Source organism: Agelaius phoeniceus, chromosome 6, assembly GCF_051311805.1.
Source record: "Agelaius phoeniceus isolate bAgePho1 chromosome 6, bAgePho1.hap1, whole genome shotgun sequence".
Taxonomy (NCBI): Eukaryota; Metazoa; Chordata; class Aves; order Passeriformes; family Icteridae; genus Agelaius; species Agelaius phoeniceus.
In genome coordinates this window covers 5,947,629-5,967,260 of record NC_135270.1, presented here as the reverse complement: position 1 = coordinate 5,967,260, position 19,632 = coordinate 5,947,629, and the positions used below count along the sequence as shown (strand labels likewise).

The 19,632-nt window shown below is 39.6% G+C and overlaps 1 protein-coding gene across 1 annotated transcript; it reads right to left on the bottom strand.

Moving 5' to 3' along the window:
• Positions 1-11: 11 nt before the first annotated feature.
• On the bottom strand, positions 12-14,645 carry EIF3M (eukaryotic translation initiation factor 3 subunit M). The gene is made up of 11 exons (XM_054635812.2): positions 14,491-14,645; positions 13,064-13,196; positions 11,964-12,102; positions 11,482-11,605; positions 10,959-11,053; positions 6,407-6,490; positions 5,023-5,122; positions 4,548-4,629; positions 1,342-1,485; positions 730-790; positions 12-302 (listed from the first exon to the last, which is right to left on the bottom strand). Exons 1-11 carry the CDS (start codon positions 14,530-14,532, stop codon positions 182-184), a joined length of 1,125 nt encoding a protein of 374 aa, XP_054491787.1. The 5' UTR covers positions 14,533-14,645; the 3' UTR covers positions 12-181.
• Between the last annotated feature and the right edge of the window lie 4,987 nt (positions 14,646-19,632).

The window sequence follows — 19,632 nt, the reverse complement described above, 5'->3', positions numbered from 1 at the left end:
ATCAACAGAAGACATTTTCCCATGTTAGTTTTATTGCCTCTTTTTTTTTTCTTTCCTGGTTTGGCAATTTAGAATATTTAGCTTCTTTAGGCCAATTGCATACATTTTTGGAAACATTCACAAATTATCAAAGTTTTGAATAAAGTTCATCTATAGCAATATTACTAGGTCAAAAAAATTCTTAGGTGTCTGAGAGACTGAGGAGACTGTTTTTCACTTGATTCAAATTTTGTTTCCAGGTGTTTAGAGTGTCATACAACTGCTGCCACTGCTGCTTTCCAAAAGTCCGATGTGTGCTGTGACTGGAGAAGTAAAACAAAATTGGGAGAAGGTTACTAGAGATGTCACACTCACCTAATCATTCTTCTATAGCATTACTTTACTCTCATGAGCAAATAAGAAAATTCCAATTTTCTCTCTAGAAAGGGCTTCACTTCACCAGTTAAGAGAATTCTGTAGCCTTCCCAAATATTTAAAGCAACAACAGTCATTAGTATTCCTGTCACTAGTAGGTCATTAAATGAAATGTCCTGGAAAGTAGGACTCTTTCATTAAATAAGCTAATCACATTCAGTGTGAGCTTTAATAAAATTATGATAAATAGCAACTATTTAACTACCAGCAACTGCTAGGAACAATACCTTGCTTCTAGTTAGAATATTCTACAAATGTAAGTGAAATAATTAGAACACATGAAGTTCTGCAAAATGCCATGAAGAATTGTCTTACCTGACAATGACTTTCCTCTGTGTCTGATCTATTTTGCAGTACACCATCTTTGTCTTTACAGCTGCAAAAAACAATGCTGTTTTGAGCAACATTTTCATGATAGTGCAAAGGTATTAAACTGCACAAAAATGGTTCAAAATGAGATCAATACAAACATAAGAACTCAGCAGTTCACCTAATCTGTTTTGCTGTTGGTTTTAATGGTCTAGTAGGCAGAAAAGCAAAATGATGTAACAATATGAAGGTCATGCACAAATCCTATTGTTTGGTGCCAATCTATTAAAGCAATATCCTGTACAGATTTTATGAACTTCTCTCCCCTACAAACACATCCTGTTTTAATGACAGCAAACAAAACCAGATGACAAATTAAACCTGCAAACAATTTATTAGTCCTGTGAAGAATTACAGGAGATACAGTTCTTGTCACTGAGAAGAGAAACACTGGTTAAAACACAGCGGTTGGGCCTGTCTTTCAACATGAAGTTGTGCAGCTTTAACTTGTAAAAAGCACAGGGATCAAAACTAATATTGTTCTTAAAATTTAACATTAGCTAAGAAGATTATAAAGGTCTTGTTGATGAGCACTGTGTGCAGAACCACAGTTCTTACCATCAATGACAAATGCTTCTACATCATCAGCCCCGATCTGGAGTTCCTGCTGCATTGTGTCAAATGAGATTTCTTTATTCTCTACAGCCATTCCCATGAAAGTAAGGAGCCTCATCTTGGCCATATTGTGTTCGTGCAACAAGCCTGAGGAAAAGTGTTGGTAGTTTAATTAATGATTTAATTGTAATCCATACAAATAATTTGCTTTTCATGTTATTTTTAATATATATGCTTCCAATAATTTAAAATTTATTTCACATTGAAATATATTCTACTTTTCACTGTCAACATTGTTTCTGAGGTAAAATACCAAATCCTGCATCTGCTTTGTCTTTTGCTAAAATAGAAAGTTTCATTGTGAATTCATCACAACTCAGTTGTTTTTAGCAGAAATGTATTCTCTACAAAATTTTTGGGGTTTGAGCAGTAAAAACATCGCCTAAACAGAATTTGAAGTGGTAAGAGTGCAAGTGAAATTTTCAGTTGCATCACCTGGAAGAACAGCAATGCAACAAAATGGAAAATCCACAGCTGGTTATGCCAAAAATCTTCTTAGAGCCTCACCACTCATTCTGTGGTTTCTAGAAAATGAATCTCTCACAGTGATGCTTCCAGAACAGAACACTGTGGTGCCAGAAGAAAGCATTTTACTACTGAATTTGTTTGTCCACAGCAAAAAAAGCATCACGAGGCTCATGTAAGCATCCAGTGTGGCTCAGAAAAGTGCTGTTCAAAACCAGCTGAACGGATACTGAGGTCAGGCTACAGCTTTTTCATGGCTGCATAAATGCCAACACAAGGAACTGAGCCAAGGCCTTGCATGTCTCAATCAGAGACCATTTTCCTGGAAAAACATCTAGGTCAACCAAGTTAAGTCACTGAAATGAAACAAGGCATTTCTTAATCCCAAGGTCCACAAAGTACCAACTAAGATCCAGCGGAAGTTTCTTAAAAATGAGTGTCAATTTTTTTGTTCTAGAATGACATTATAAACATTCCCATAGCTTCAGTAAATATGTAAGTTTGGAATTTATAACACCCATACGCTAGCGGGAAGCACATTAGTGCAGGACATCATGTTGTGTTAATTAGCTGTAATTATGATGCAGGTTCCCTATTTGGCACCGATTCAACAAAAATGAGATCACCATAATTCATACGAATGAGGAGCACCAGCAACTATACCTAACTGGGTTTAATGGAACTCTACAAGCGTCAAAAAATCAATTAGCACACATTAACCCTAATTAACAAATGCAAATGAGATGCTGATTAACTTTACGAAGAAGACTGCTGATAATGCCAGATTAACTGTGGCCATGTTAGGGCGATGCAGTTGACACAGATAATGCTTCTGCTGGCCTAAGTTGTCAGCATTAATAAAACAACAAATTGTAACAAACTGATGCTGCCTGTGGGAGCCTGCTCTGCACAGCTTTCCTGGGCCACTTCTAACTGGTCCTGGTCCAGGAAAGGTTACAACTACAGCCCATGCTCTACTGCCACTGGAATCCTATTCTAAACCTCTTTAAAATAAAGGTATTTTGGCAAGTTATTTTTAAAAAAATGTCTACAGCATGGTTTAAATCTCATTGCTTTTAGGAATAGATAATTTTTGAATGCCTCATCTTAAAACTGCACTGTTGTCTAGACCAAACTGCCCTTGTTTATCAAAGCCACGGCTGAGCCACTCAGTTCCCAGCATTTCCATCTGTGCTGCCACCAAATCTCTGCTTGTCCATTGCTCAAAGACACAGAGAGGTTCTGTGTCACCACAGAGAAATCACCGTAAGTGGAAGGTGAGACTGTCTTTCCAAACAGTTGCACAGGTATCTAAGGATTTTACTAAGATTATATCAATCTTAGATATATTGAAAGTTCACACACTGAATTAATTCATGGAGGGAAGCACAGACACTGGGAGGCAAGAAACCACAACAACTGAACATAATACAGTTAATGCTACATAGATGTGTAATTGATCTTCCATAAATGTATTCAAATGTTGGTGTAACAGCAATTTCAGCAAATACTTCTGTGAACAAGTACCTAAAAGATAAACCCCAAACCCACTTTCCCCTGAGAAAGAAAAGCATAAGATGTCTGCATAACTCATGTTCAGATACACGTGACTAAAGATACACTTATCCTATAGAGACACATTTACAAGCTACCAAAAACTTGCTGCTATATCCACCAAAAATCCCATTGGTATTTCCATCATTTTAGTACCTAACGTACCACCGTTTTAAAGCTCTGAGAGCAATTATTCTAAGAATTGCATCACACTCCATTAAACAAAATAATGCATGTGTTAAAATGCTGCACTAAACTCTGTTTTAGCAAAACTATGGCTTTTCCTCACATGCATCCATGCATCCAAGGCAGTGTTTAAGTGTCATTTGAAAATCAAAGTTATAAAAAAAAATACCATATTTTTATGGAAACATTTATTCATTACCAATATGTCAAAACCTTAATGCAGTAATAAAAAAATCTGCATCATTGAGCAATTTCTGCATTGTCACTGACCCCTGTCCTAAAAAGCTGGAATATAAAAAACGTAATTTTAATGCATGCAATAGCTTATGAACCAGTGCTCCTTTGAAACAGTCAATTACACATCAACGGGGGAGTGTCAAAGTGTTAATTACTACTCCTTTTTTCCACAGTGTGTAAATAAAGAGGGTGCTGACATTAACATTCCATCACATTGCTTCATGTGATGAAACAAATTAACTGGGACAGACTGTGGCTTGCTGGGTCTAATGCATCAGCACAGGCAGACACACACACACCATTTGCATGCTTTATCTCACTGCTCAGAGGTATTTGCTGTTACAAAGTTATTTATCATTTAAAAAAAAAGAGGAGATTTATACAAGCTGGTGGTTTCCTCAATGTAGTTGTGATCTCTGGCCTAGCCTGGTGTATGAATGTGTTAAACCTTTCAGGGGGGGAGTTCTAAGAGAAAAAAACAGTGGGTAAAACCACAGTTCTCTTCCAAAGCCATAAACCAGCTTGTTTTCAAAGAACAAACCATGGTTAGATGGCCCACTCACAGTCTACAAGAGGTTATCATCTACAAACTCTGCTCTGTTTTGAAATTTCCTTGCTTCAATACATGGATTCAAACTGAGTTACTCTGTGGCTTCCACACCTTAAACCATGTAAATAGTCAGAAATGTAATGATCTGAAAACTTACCCAGGGAGTCAATGAAGTCTTTGTTGTTCTGATAAAACTTGACATAGGACGCTAGTTTAGCACTTACAAAAATTGTCAAAAGCTAGAAGATGGAAAACAAACATGAGAACAGTTTCCCCTCTTTGCAGGCTGGACAGATACAGACAGAAACGGTGGAGATTGAAAAATAAGCTGTTAATAGCTGAAATTCTGCCTTCTGGCAATAGATGTGGGCAGTCTGTGCTGAGCTTACTTCCTTTCCCCAGACTTAGATTTGCTACAGAACTCAAGTAAGGCAGGACTTGTAACTGAGTTTCTGAAACTTTGAAAGGGAAACATTTCACATGCAATTTTAATTTTAAAGACTGTAAAAGAAATAGCACATTGCAGCTCAGGATTACTGACACAATAACTGTTCTAATGGATTTCAAAAGACACATTAAAACAAAGCAGTCTACTGTTATCAAACCATCTCACTAAAAACAAAGTCACTTACATCATGAATAAGTTCTCCTTCCAAAAATTTGACTGGTTTTAAGGCAAGAAGATGATCAAAGAGAAAGGTATTTGGATCCTTCAATGCTCGTACAATACATCTGAGGAGAAAAGGAAAATGCTTACCTTCAAAGCAATTCACATCTTTATGACTAAGAGCAACTCAATTTGTTGTTCCTTGCTTTCTAGGAAACAAGGGTTTTCAATTATTATTAGAAGTAACATATGTGACATTCCAGTTTTAAACTTCATTTTACAGATGGAAAAAACAATGAACAGGAAGCATTAAAGTAGTTTGTCCAGTATTCCAAATGAAATGTGCCAGGTGGTCAATCCACAGATCACCCTAGTTTTCACCTATGCATTTTTTTCCAGCATAGCCTTTGTTCCTAGGAGGTAGTTTTACTGTGCTCCTAAAATTCCACAGAATTAAGCTGTTTTGGATGATTTAATTACACTTAAATACGTGACACAACACAGACAAAACCCCAACACCAAAGAGTGCAAGGCCCAGGATTTCTCAGCTGCAGCTGCAGCCTAGAAGCAGGAACTCCAGAAGAAGGCTTTTCTCAGCAGCACATCAGAGGCCTGGGCTGGCTCTGCAACAGCAGGACACCAGGAGAACCCGAGCTCTGCACAGACACAGCCCTGGGCACATGAGTTCTCAGAGGGAACAGGCTGCTCTAGGGGAGCCAGTGAAGTTCCCACTGAGGCACAGACATTCATTTTCCAAAGGAGTCATCCTGATTTTCCTCCATGGTTAAGTACAAACAACTCCCTTGAGAACTAATGGTAGTGCACATCTAGCAGAACCTAAAGAACTAATTCCTAAGAAAAACCATGATGGTTAGAACATCAAAACACAGGCATTTACTCATTTTGGCCAGTGGGGAAAATGCACTCTTATGAATCAATTTAGTCCCAGCTTGGTCAACAGGTAAGTTTATTTCTGTGGAGTTCAAATCCTTTGTACTTGTTCATAGAGAAGACAGCATAATGCTTTTTCAAGACAAAGTGCTTTTTGAAAAGAATGCTCGCAGTCAGATAATAAAACAGGCAAAAAGTAAAACCACATGAAATAAAGGATTCCAATACAGATTTCAAGTGCACAGCTGATGTAAAGTCCTTACCCAAGGCTGATCTCAGCAGTGACCAGGAACTCTCCTGTGCATTTGCACACTGGAATAAACCTGGCTGTGCCTACAAACAGCCAGACCTACAGCAGGCTGCAGAGACAAACTCCTGACTGAGTCAGCAAAGCTACACAAGAGGCCAGGCAGGGCCCTTGGCATGCCCTTGGCATTCGATCCTCTCAATAGTATGGGGATCAAAATAATTTGGCAATTGAGGAAAAGTTACTTTTAAGGAAACTGGGTCAGTCTTACCTGTGAGCATCAACTCTAGCCTGGGAAGCATTGTCCTCTGTGTAACTTCCCAATAGCTCCACCATCACTTTTGCTGCAGTGTCACTATAGAAAAAAATTAAGTTACCTCAGGATTACTGAAAAAATAGTTCAAGTAAGACACTCGAATATTTAAATAATTCCATTATGATGTTATAGGTCAAATTAAATCACATTTGAAAAAGATGTAGATGATCCCTTTTAATTCTAGCGGAGAGAACAAATTAGCTGGATGTATTCTTTCAATTCTTGTTCTACAAAATGTTTATCTTCACCCTTCATTTCATTCTCTTAAACTGATTAATTACCTGCTGGTTATGGAAAAAGCTCTCTGAGCTAGGAACAGCTTTATATGGTTCACTAGAATGCTCCTCTAGTGCACATCTGGATTTAATCATTGCGCAATAAGTAGCGCTGCAAAGTTTATTTCAAATGTAAAATGGCATCTCTTAAAGAATATTTATGGTCAGGAAAATGACTGTATAAAAGCTGCTCTCTTCTTTCACAGATTCTCTCTTGAAGTATTCTGAGTGAGAGCTGCTCATTTTATTGATGAAATTATGCAGCCAGCGGTGAGACTGGCCGAGGCTGCTGTGAAGCTTCCAGCACTGCTCTGACAGACAGCTTCTGGACAAACAACTCCTTCTCAGAAAGCTGAGCAAACCCTACAGCCTTGTCCCTCCAGATCATCTTGTAAACATCAAATCTATTGCAAACCAGCTCTGAGATTGTTACTGTGTCATTTTAAAAGATTTTTATTTATTTTCACTTCACAGCTTTACCACCAACAAGGCCAGCAGCTGCTGATGCTTGTTGCAAAATTTACACCAAATTATCTCATGTGGTCTAAAGCACACACAATTTTCCTTAAAATAAAATACTGGGAGAATTAAATTTCAATTTGCATTAGTGACTTAGGCCAATGGCATCAACTGCACAGGGAAGAACAAACCAACACAAGATGCCCAGTATGCTCTGTGCTGTGCCAGAGGTTTAACCCATACAGCAGCACGGGGCTGAGTGGTTTTTGTAGTACAAGAACAGTGTCTTTATAGGGGTATTTATTTGAAATCTCACCATACCACTGTTTGACAGCCACTCCATAGGGTGAAGTTTGTTCTCAGAGAATTTATCAGATCTGAGAGATGTGCAGCACAAATATTAAGACACCATGGGCAACACCCAGTATCATATAAAATCTGGATGTACATTTGCCCCAGGCTGGGGCATTTTCTATAGATCCCAGCATTCCAGAACTATATTCAGGGATATAAGCTTTAATGAAACATTTGTTTTAAAACTCCACCATTAAAGAGGTCAGCTTATCTTTTGCCCTGGTTACCAATACTGACATAGATGAACCCATAATTCTTTATCAGTGAAAAGAAAAAAAAAATTAATTTAGGCAGCTTTATGTATGAGAGAAGCATTTGCATGTAAATCAGTCTGTGACTGACTATGATTTTAGCACTGGTGAAATCTTACCTAAATTAGATGTTCTAGGAGACAAAGGATCACTTTAATACAAGAATGGCAACATACAGATATTTCATCAAAGAGGCTCGCTCAGCTCATGTGGTACTCAATCTAATACACAACTCCTTATTTAATGAAAGCTTTTCAGCAGTTGTTCTTGTGCACTTCAGAGCTGTGTTACAGTTTTCTGGCACTTTTTTTCCTTTCCTAATCTTTCCCTTAGCAGCAAAAATTAAAAACTATAATTTAACTAAATTCAAACAGTATTTTCAATCCCCTGGCTTTTTTTTAAAAAAAAGGAGAAGGAGTGGAATTTTTCACTTGTATTTCTAGGAAAAAACAGAATGCTAAAAGACAATTACTCCTGAACTTTGTGTGCTAAATTGTTGTGAACCTCAGCAAATATGGCAGCCTTTCTGTTATATTCCATTCAAATATGGCCGCCTTTCCATTCTATTCTATTCTATTCAAATATGGCAGCCTTTCCATTCTATTCTATTCAAACATGGCAGCATTTCCATTCTATGGCAGTCTTGCATTCTATTCAGTGTCAGATTACTACTGCAAATTAGGCTGTTTAAGCATTAATACAGATCACTATTTTACCACAGCTGCTTGTTAAATGTGTCTCACCTTAGGTGCAAATGTGAACATTTTTTCTAGTAAAACAGCCTGAGTAAGTGCTCTTGGCTCCACTTGCCAGTCTAGATGCATAACTTGACAAAAAGCCAGTGAGAGCTTAAGAGTGATGGCAGATAAAGGGAACAAAAAAAACCACAGCAGAGCATTCAGAGACTTAGTGAGATGCTGGAATTGAGTCTCTCTACATTACATGATATTAAACTGAACCAAAATGAAATGAAACAATTACTCTGCAGGTGCCTGACATGCTGAGCTTTTTGCTACAAGGATTAATAGCCAGACTTGCCAAACCTGTTTGAATTTAACTTGGGCAGGTAGCTCCTAAAAAGTAAATGTACAGAGGTTGTGTTGGGCAGGGCCAAACACAACCTCTGCACATTTACTTTTTAGGAGCTACCAATCTATTAACTACCAATACTGGAGATCCACTGGAAGTAACTCTAATTAGCTACAGTAAACCATCTCTTCTGCCACACTGACCAAAGTTAAAACAGAAATCAAGCAAACAAAAGAACTGAATTGTCTTTAACAATCTAATTCTTTTCCCTTGATTATAAATCAACAGCAGTAACTGAGGTATGATTTTTATCATGTACTTTTCAGTTCCCACTTATCTTCCCATACTGCAAGATAGAGCAACATTCCTGAGTGCTACAGCTGGAATGCTGCTGTGAGTTTCCCATACTATTGCAAACACTGCCCACTGATCCAGGAGAGTGAACGAGGTCAAAGGTGCCAGGGTCACTTCTTGTTTTCTTTTCTGGAGAGAAGTGCAAGTGCCCTGAAACACTGCCTGGACACCAAGTGCAGGAGTCTTACAGGGTTTGTGGAAATTTTTATTGGTTGTTTTAAAAAAATCACCTATGGTTAGCAAGCAAAAAAACATAGCAAGGTTACTGGTAGCAGTGGAAATAAAAACTAAAGTTTAACCCACTGATTTGATAGCAAGACTAGCTAAAAATAGTTGGCTTTAAAGTTTGGGAATGGAACTAGTTAAAACCTCACAATAAATCAACAGGATGGGAAGTGAGGAAGAGCAGGAATGTTATCAGTGTAGTATTTCTGAAACAAGGTAAGCACTAAGCCATGGAAAAGATCTGTGACTAACATTTCTGAATTAATTTTGACCATCTGAAATCTGCCGTACAGAACTATTGATGCAAAAGCATTTGAGTGTTACAAACAGGAATTCCCAGTAATGTAGCTCACAGAGTAACTACTCCATGAGGATTAGTCATCCCTAAATTGAGGTTATGATCCTGCTATGCTGATGCAGCATTTCCAGACTACAATTCCAGCAGGGCACAATAAGCCAACTGTCCTGACAGATGGAACTCTTCTCCACCTGTGACAGCTTCACACTTGCCTTTTTAAACCCCCAGCAAGGTCATGTCCCCAGGCCAAGCCCCTGTGCAGTCACACAAATGCCACAGAAGCACCAACACACACAGGTACTGGCAGCTGGAGGGGACAGGAACAGAGGCTACAGGACAGAACTTCCTTTTGCAGCACTGCAAGGTTATGCAAATGCTGAAAATGTACAAGTGCAGTTCTGGTACCACTGTGGGTCAGCAGTGGAGGGGGCTTGATGCTGCCTCCCTATGAAAAAAAAAAACCTTGAAAAAATAACTCAGAGTGGAAGGGCAGGGGGAAGCAATACACACCCCCCACATCCCCATCCCAAAGTGCAGGGACAGGTTAAGTAGGTTTGAGCTGTTGTGGAACTACACCCAAACCACTGGACAGCAGCCCATCACTGCAGCCCTGGCCAGGGCAGTCAATCCACTGCATCATTTCTGTGAGATAAACTGATGACAGCTCTCAGTTCAGACCTGCAGCAGTTTACAGGCACCATACACACTGGATTACTCTACATGCCAGAAGACAGTGGTCTGCCAAGTTTGTTACATCAAAGATGCTTCTTATGATCCAGGATAATAATTCAAAATGGCCAAGCAGGTATTCTGTGGACATTAATTTCCATGACTAGTGGAAAGCTCTGTCCTGAAGGTAATGTTTACATAAAAAGACTGATTCTGCTAGCCATGATTGATAAGCCTTCCCACATCATTAAGTAAGAGATAGCACTGCCGTGCACTAAAATGTCAAAAGTGCAATTAAATAATAAACTTGGCATAATGCTACAATGCACTAAGATGATTATTTATAGAAAGGAATAGTGCTATTTTGGGAGTCTGTGGTTTGCAGCTAATTCACTACTAACTTTAATGTTATTGGGGACACTGGTTTAATGCAAGAGTGCTTAAAAGTACTTTTTAAAAACCCAGAAGTGTATTTGGATTGAATTATCAGTACAGATTAATTTTAACGAGTCCTGTGAGAAATGCTTTCCCTACAGATCACCTATAGTACAACCAAATAGAGTTGTCTAGTATGTATGACTTGTCTTTTATACCTTTTCTTGCAGTCCACCAGGACATCATAGAGCAGTCTCAGGAGAGTGTGCTTTTTCTCTGTGGCCAGATTCCAGTCAGAAATCCATTTTCGGACCTAGGTAGAATACGAGTGAAAAAGAAGCATTCAGGAAAAAATTAAAATAGCACTACAAATACTCCTCATTTTCTCCCAAGCAGAAAAGGATTAAAAGTATCTCGCACAAAGGTTTTCTGATTCTCATGCTCCCATTGCTCCTTGTCCTATCACTACTTGCCCATGTCAAGAGTTGCTCTGCCTCTTTAATGAGCCCCCTTTAAAGTACTGCAATAAAGGCATCCTGGAGCCTTCTCTTCTCCAGGCTGAACAATCCCAATGCTCTCAGCCTTCCCCCACAGGAGAGGTGTTGCATCTCTCTAATCAGCTTCATGGCAATTTCTCTAGGCTCTGGCAATTTGTAAGAGATGGTCTGTATCAGCTCTGAGTAATATTCAGGTGCAGCATGGTTCATACAAAGGCCACAGCTTGAAGGATCACTTAATTACCTGATCTAGTTCAGTTGGAATGTACTGGATGGCACCACAGGACGAGGCCACTTTGAGAAGGCTGCAGTACACTGTGTACCTCACAGGGGTGTTCTTGTCCATGCCATGGAAGAGATTGCTCAGGCTAAAGCACAAACAACCAACAACAGAGTTACAGAGCTTTCAACAAACATTCCTGGAGTGCATGTCAATGTTCTTTGAAGACACAGGCTAGTACAAAGCACCTGGCAGCACCTTACATCCATGAACTGAAGAGCTTCCAGTTTTGTAATCATTTTCAGCAAGGCTGAAAACTATGCATATTAATTTCACTTTGTAACACCCAAAGAAAAAAAATTGGTACTTCTATTTTATGACAGTGAAAAGAAGGTAAAAGAGTGCTTCCTGCAACACCCCACACTTTGATTTAAAGGCATACAAGATACTCCTCCCTCTTCAGAGGCACAATTCCTTTGTCTCACTTTGCCCTGTCCAACACTTACAGCTGCAGTCTGAGAGATGGGCGCTCTCCTTCCCGAAACTTCACTAACTTCTCACACAGGTTTTCAATCAGTGCTTCCTGTTTGTCAGGTTCCAGGATGAGAAGCAGAGAGACAACACTGTTCATCACACTCTCCACATCTGCATGAACCAAAACATACAGCTGTTGGAAACTGCAAGCAGCAATCAGCAGCCACCTTGTGCTGGATATTCTTTTGATAATAGTAATTCATACTTTTGATAATAGCAATTCATACTTTTGACAGAATTACCACTTGGCATGAGCAAGCATTGTAAAAGAAAGAAAATGCCAAGATGCCAACCTGGATATTCATGAGAATGTACCAGACACTTGGCTCAGATGGGCTTACACCAACAAACCTCCATGCAAGACAAGAGTTACCACTCTAAGGCCAACACAGAAGGTGGTGTTTGATATCACACTTGCTCTGAATTCTGTTTACACGCAGGAGAAATCAGAGGAACTCTAGGTTCCACACAGTGGCTTCAGCCTGCACGTCCAGGAAACTGCCCACGGTTCTACAGTGAGAACAGTAACACCTAGTGCTCAAGCACAGTAAAACATTTCACCAGGAGCACAAGGGATACCCAGACCACAGGGAAAATGTCCTCAAGAACACTGAAGTGTATTACAAATCCTCTCCAGCTCCTGTTTTAAGCATGGTGTTCCATCCTTTCCAAACAGAACCACACCAGTTTTATGTTTTCTTTTCAGTCTGCCCAATTATCAGTCAAGCAAAGAAAAAGAACAAAATTCATTACATATGGAAAACATTATCTATTCACCAAAATGACACCTGAGCATCAAAAGCTCTGTTTTACATACAAGTCTCTACGCCCTCATTACAAGCAGAGTCTAGCTCAGCTTCTGACTTCTTCAAAGAGTGCTGGAAGTTTGGAGAAAGGAGGGGCAGAGTACATGCAAATATTCCAGGGCAAAGATGGAAATGTGCACTTCCAGTTTTATGAGGATGCACAGCTTGTGTTTTAGTGCTACACATCTCTAAACTCTGCCAACTGTTGCTGTTTGAAAGCACTGATGGCGATAAACAGCAAAACCAACAAGACTTAAAATGCAAACCTTTGTCATCCTCTTTCAGGCACACATCACACACTTCAATGATCTGTGCCAAGTCCACATGAAGTCCACCTTCAGCGTTTTCTTCAGAGATTTCTGCTCCTTTGGATTTCAGGTAAGCTCGCAGTTCTGCAGCCTTAAAAAGAGAAAGACAACACATACAAAACACAACAGTTGTTTTGTGAATAACAAACTCAAAGCAATTAAATGTCTTACAGATTTTTGTTCTGCCAGATGCTGAACCTGCTGTTTTGCCAGTGACTAACAGGTCACAGAGCAGTTTCTCACAGTGTTAATGTGTCACTTAACTGGGTACTGCACTGCAGACCTAAAAAGTTTTTATAAGACACTTTCTTATGAAGTTTTACTCTTTTACTCCCTCTGCAAACATCAAACATCATAACCATTCAATTGCTTGTTCACCAGAAAAGAAAAAAGGTATAAACAAAGGCACTTTAGAGAGGGCAAACTTTGTCTTCACAACTTCACAACAGTTTCTAATCTAATTATAGAACGGTTTGGGTTGGAAGGAATCTTAAAGATCATCTTGTTCCACATCTATGCCATGGGCAAGGAACATTCCACTAAACCAGGTGGAAAGCCCCTGGTCTTATCCAGCCTTATAATGTCATGAGCTGCCTTACACTGTTAGGACTTAAACCTACACCAAGAAAATACCCTTCCCTCAGCAACAGGCCTATTCATTGTAACTCAGGGCTTCACCAGCAGAGCCAAAACCCTTCACAAACAATCTGAGGCCATACAGCTTTTGGCACTTGTGACCAGGAGGCTGCTGTGACATTTACATCTCGTTCAGTGTCAAATCATTTTGGAAGCCGAAGAAAAAGCTAAATGCTCTGGGACAAATTGCTGTACTGAGGATGTTTCACACCAGGTACTTGATGGAGCTGTACTAGGTATTATGGCAAGTGAAAACTGGGCTGAAGGCTGGTAGCCACGTGTCCATTTCTTGCAGATTTCCAATGTGTACACGCACACATTGTGTATACATAAACATGTATGTACACATACGTACTTCAAAGACACTGGCAACAAAGCCGAAGGCATAACAAAGCAGCAGCTCAAAGCCAGAATTCCCCCTTCCCGTGCCTGCAGTACCGAGAATTCCACAAAACCCAAGTAATGCCCATATGTGAACCCGCTTTCTTCTCCTAAATAAAAAGCAGGGCTGAGGAGCGATGAAATCGAAGTGCCGGAGAGGCGGAACATTAAGAGGGAACTACAAACACCGGGTTATCTTTCAGCCACTATATTCAAGTTTCTCTAATCGTCTGCTCGGTCTCTGTAGGGAACAGCCCGGACGAGCTCGCGGCGCGCACGGCGGGGCAGGCCCAGCCCGGGCTGCCGCCCCCGGCACGGCTCGGCCCAGCCCCGCGGCCCGGGGCCCATCGCTCGGCGGGGACGCTGACCTGATCCTCCTCGGTGATGTCGATGAAGGCCGGGACGCTCATGGCTCCGAGCACGCCGCGCTCCGGAAAGGCGGAGCGGCTTCCGCCACCGCGCCAGGCCGCGCCGCTTCCGCTTCCCGCGCCAGGCGGGCGGGCCCCGCGCTCCGGCCGCCCTGTGCCCGACTCGGCACGGCCCTGCCCCTGCCCGGACCGCTCCGCCCGGCCCGCCTCGGCCCTGCCCGCTCTGCCGGCCTTTCCCACCGCCGGGCGGGACCCTGGAACTGTCTGGGCTCGGCCGCGGCACCAACAGCCACTCCCCTCACGCTCCCCTCGCTCCCCTCACACTACTCTCACACTCACGCCTTCCTCTTTCCTCGTTTAAAAGCCGAAGTGCTTCTTGCCTAGCTCTTTTCCCGTGAACCAGTTAGATCACAGCCTTGTATGTGTGTCGGGAATGAAACGCGGTGGGAGTAAGGGCAGCAGTTCCCCAGCGGGCCTGGCACCTTTTCTTTACTCGGCTTGAACAAGCGAGGAGCCCTCCCTCGGTGTCCCCGGGGTGTTCCGTGTGTTTTCTGCTCAAGAAGTTTCCTGGTCAGCTCTGGCACACCACCAGGAACACAAGGTGATTTCCCAAGTGATCAAAACATACAATGAAAGCTAAGAAAATCATAGAATAGCTAAGGTTGAAAACGCCTCTAAAATCACCCTGTCCAGCCAGTAACACAGTTAGTAAAGGTTGCTGTATGCAATCCTTATTTTATAAACCTGACCAAATCATGACTGAACTCATTTATTGAGTCCAATAACTAGAGCAGGGTTTTTAACACCGGGTTCTGAGTCTCCACAGCACTAAGCACAATGAAACTGATAAAGGCCCACAGTGCCTTTATTAAATGTTATGACTCTGCTTAGTTTTAATCATCCATATGCTTGTGTAACTTTTAAATAATGCTTCAACTTTTCATTTTTCCATCTTATCAATCCTGCCTAATTAGCTTATTCTACTTTGGACAGTATTTTTAAAATATTATCCCTACTGTAGCTGATTATCTTTTAACCAGGATATTTTAATACTGGCTGATTTATAGTCTTACTAGTATTTGTATTTCAGAGGTCAGCATCCCGCAAGTTTTGGACAGATACAGGGATAGGGCTCTCCTTTGTGTGTCTGATCTCGAAGGGGATCTGATTTTCAGAGAATGAGTGTTGGAGCATTTTTATAGTGTAGGTGACTTTCCACTAGTACTGCTTAACACAATCCTGTGACAGTAAAACTGACTGGGATCCATCACCCTGGGGAACAGGGCTACATCATGCATTGGATTTTCACACATCTTTAGGACACATTTCAGGAACCAAAGCACCTGCCTGGTGCCAGTTTCCGTTCTGGAATATTCTGCATGCCTGCAAGCTGCAATGAGTGTCCTATAGATCCCATGCTGTGTCTGAAATAAATTCCTCTGCAGATGCCTGAGCTACCTCAGGGTGTGTAAATGGCCCAAGTCACACAGGGAACTCCCGACCCTAGTGTCTTTTTTTATTTAGGCAGTGAGGGTTTGTCATGTATTATTCTGAATATACGAAAATAAAATAAAATAACTGTAGGTCACATTGAGGAGACAGGACACAACTCCAAAGAGCTCCGCTGAAATATCCTCATATGGTCTGTAGCATGATACTTTATTTGTCCCAGAAGAATTCAGATGATAGATGATGGCTGGGGTTTGAACTTGTGCATCAGGAAGGCCACTTTGAATACGAAGGGGGCAGTCTGTGTTTTGTGAAACTACCCATGCAAAGAGGCTGTAGTGGAGGAACGGCTTTCAGTGCCATTGGAATGATGGCATTCCTGTGGAAACGAGGCCGTTGTTTATAGCCCCGTCTGCAGTTCAGGAAGCCAGTTCAGAAATAGGGTTTATATATATTTTATTATTTTATTATATTATATAATACGATATAATACAATATAATACTATATAATACTATATAACATAATATAATACTATATAACGTAATATAATATAATATAATATAATATAATACTATATAACGTAATATAATATAATATAATATAATATAATTATATTTTTATTATTATATTATATATAACCCTGATGGGGTTAAGGCAGGGCAGCTAGAGGTGCCTATATATATATATATAAAATAACTATATATATTATATAATATTATATTATATTACATTACATTACATTACATTACATTACATTACATTATATTATATTATATTATATTATATTATATTATATTATATTATATATAACTCCGATGGGGTTAAAGCAGGGGAGCCAGAGGTGCCTGCGGAGGCTGCCCGGAGCAGAGCTCCCAGTGCCCTGCAGCGAGGGCTGCGACCTCAGGGCCACCCCGGAGCAGGAGCCACAGGAGGTCACCGTGGCTGCCTGACTGGGCGAGGCTCTGTGTGTGTCTATACAACATGGGCAAGGTCTTACCACCCGAGCAAGACTTAGCTGCTGGAGGAAAAAGAGGAATTTTGGCCGGTACTCGCTGTAAATTCTCTTGTTTTGTTTCTGTAGGCAAACCAGAGAGAGAGGTGGAGTCTGAAGTGACGTTTTGTCCTGTGTGCTTTGAACGTGGTGACTGAAGAAAGCAAAGTCTTTCAGGTGACACATCTTAAAAAGCATTTTTTTTTAATGGAGGCTCTTAGAAACCAGCAGTCAGCTTTTGAAAATAAAGGGTTTTGCATTAGACTCTAGAAGCTGATCCCCTTTCGGTAAAGGCCTTGATTAAAAAGATATTCTCCATTACAGAAAGGATGCACAGACCCCGTGATAGCAGAATTATTCCTCTTCAGAATCCCTCTTATTTATAACTTATTTATTTATTCATTTATTTATTCATTTATTATTAATTTATAGTTTATTTAGTCATTATTTACATGTTGTTCATTTGTTGTTTATTTATTTAAATATATTTATGTATATAATTACAAGTTTTATATTTATTTATTATGCATTTATAGTTTATTTAGTCATTATTTACGTGTTTGTTGCTTTAATTATTTATGAATATATTTATTTATATATTTATATATTTATATTTATTTATTGTGCATTTATAGTTTTTGTCATTATTTATGTGGGTTTTATTTCTTGTTTATTTATTTAAATATATTTATTTATATATTTATATACTTTACATTTATTCGTTATGCATTTATAGTTTATTTAGGCATTATTTATGTGTTGTTCGTAGTATTTATTTATTTATTTATTTATTTATTTATTTATTTATTTATTTATTTATTTATTTATTTATTTATTTATTGTTACGGTTCTCTCTGCAGGGGAGATGAGAGTAGAGCTGCGTCTCTGGAAAGCCGTGTGATGATGATGAGCAGCCGCTGGGAACTGTCCCTCTTTTCCCCGTCGGTTTTGTGCTCAGTGCCCTCTGGAGGTCTTGGACACGCAGTGACCCAGGCGAGTCCCGGCTACGCAGCTATTCCTGAGCTCTTCAGGACTCCTTGCTTCAAAGGTTCTTCTCTTTTCTTTTTTCTTCTCCTTTGGGAGAGATATTCTAGCCGACCTAAGCACAGTTAAATCAGCTTTTAGGTTGAGTCAGAATTACGGCAGATGAGTTACTCAGAAAAGGTAAAAAATAATTTAAAACTTCATCCAAATTGCCAGACAGCCAAACTAAATCTGTTTCATATTTAGGAGCTTTGATTAGCTTTATCAAAGTATCGAAGTGTGTTTCCTGTTTATGTTTCTGTTTTCTCCCTAGTTCTCGTTGGGGCTAAAGGGAAAAATAATGCTAAAATACCCCTGGAGCCTCTTCTTGCAAGATATATCAGAGATCTCAGGGGAAGCCTGTTATCCTTATTCTTCCAGCCAAGGTCTGTAGCCAGAGGAACTCTGGATAACTTCAGTAACTATAGTAACTTTTGGGTGCTCATCTGGTTTTCTTGCAATCTGTAAATTCTCCACTTTTGTCCACTTATTCCCATAAGTGTATCAGTTAAAATAAATAGCTGCATTGCCCTGACCAGCATGCTATCTTCATTCAAGATATGTATGAAAAATTCGAACTTGAAGAGGCAAAATTCAGTATTACATTATTATTCATAATATTGGGTTCTGACATGGAGTTTTGCCTCTGAAAAGCATTTAGAAATGGGGTTTTTTTTGACTCTTGAGACGCTTATTTTGCTGCTAGTGTAGCAGGTGTTTTTCTTAACCATTTTTAAGGAGAAATCCTAAGTTTAGAGGAAATGAGCACTCAATTATTTAAATTTCCTGAGATTAGAGGAAGAACACTTTGCCAAACAATGCCTCTTCACTTCAAAACCTCTCCCCATAAATTATGTTAGGGGATCTTATTAAAAGTCTTTAAAAATTTCCTATTAAAAATGGTTGATTGCAGTCCAGACCATCACAGCTTTTGTGCTTTCAGTGAAATACCACAGCTGTCGCAAAGAAATATATTGTGAGACAAAAGGTTTTGTTTCCTTAGCCATAAATTATTTTTGTGATATCTGAAGTAAGATAAAACTTTCACTTATGTTTGAGTGAAGGAAGATTCCAGTGATAACTTGTTCAAAATCTATAAAAAGAATATAAGAATGTAGATCTAGATAGCAAATTAGAATCAGACTTCCTTTTTGTTTGAGGAAAGCAATTATTTCTGAAGTCAGTGAAGATTATAACCAGGGATAATAGCATAACTTTGCAAAGCACTGTGCCTTTATCTCAGTAGAACCTGAAGTTTAGGCTTTCAAGTCTGACCTTTGAGAACTCTACAATAGAAACCTTTTGTGTTGGGCAGTTTTTGAACCAAAGTTAAACAACAGGAAGTAGTCTGTTTACTAATTGTGCTATATTATATTCTGCTATAACTGTAATACATTGCATTACATTACAATAAAACAAATTAATAGACCTCTTTTTATACTTAAGGAAGCATAAAAAAATCAGATTTGACCATATTTGTTTTTCTATTAGCAAATGAGTTTTTTGCTGTGAGATTCTGCAGGAACCTACAGGGAACAGGCTGTGAAGTATTTGCTGTCGGGACTGAATTCTTTGTTCACCCAGTCAAGGAGTAGAAGCATATTCCAGGTATGACTCGTGAAAGTAATGAAAATATGAAATTACAGCATGTATACTAAAAACTATTTGTCCAAATATT

What these genes read in the sequence shown, in the direction of transcription:
- EIF3M (XM_054635812.2), bottom strand. Translation starts at nt 14,532, where the DNA reads ATGAGCGTCCCGGCCTTCATCGACATCACCGAGGAGGATCAG. An exon ending in CCATCTCTCAGACTGCAGCT is followed by an intron (nt 11,606 to 11,963) that starts GTAAGTGTTGGA and finishes TTTGTGCTTTAG; the next exon opens with CCTGAGCAATCTCTTCCATG. An exon ending in AGACTTCATTGACTCCCTGG is followed by an intron (nt 1,486 to 4,547) that starts GTAAGTTTTCAG and finishes ACTTTTCCTCAG; the next exon opens with GCTTGTTGCACGAACACAAT.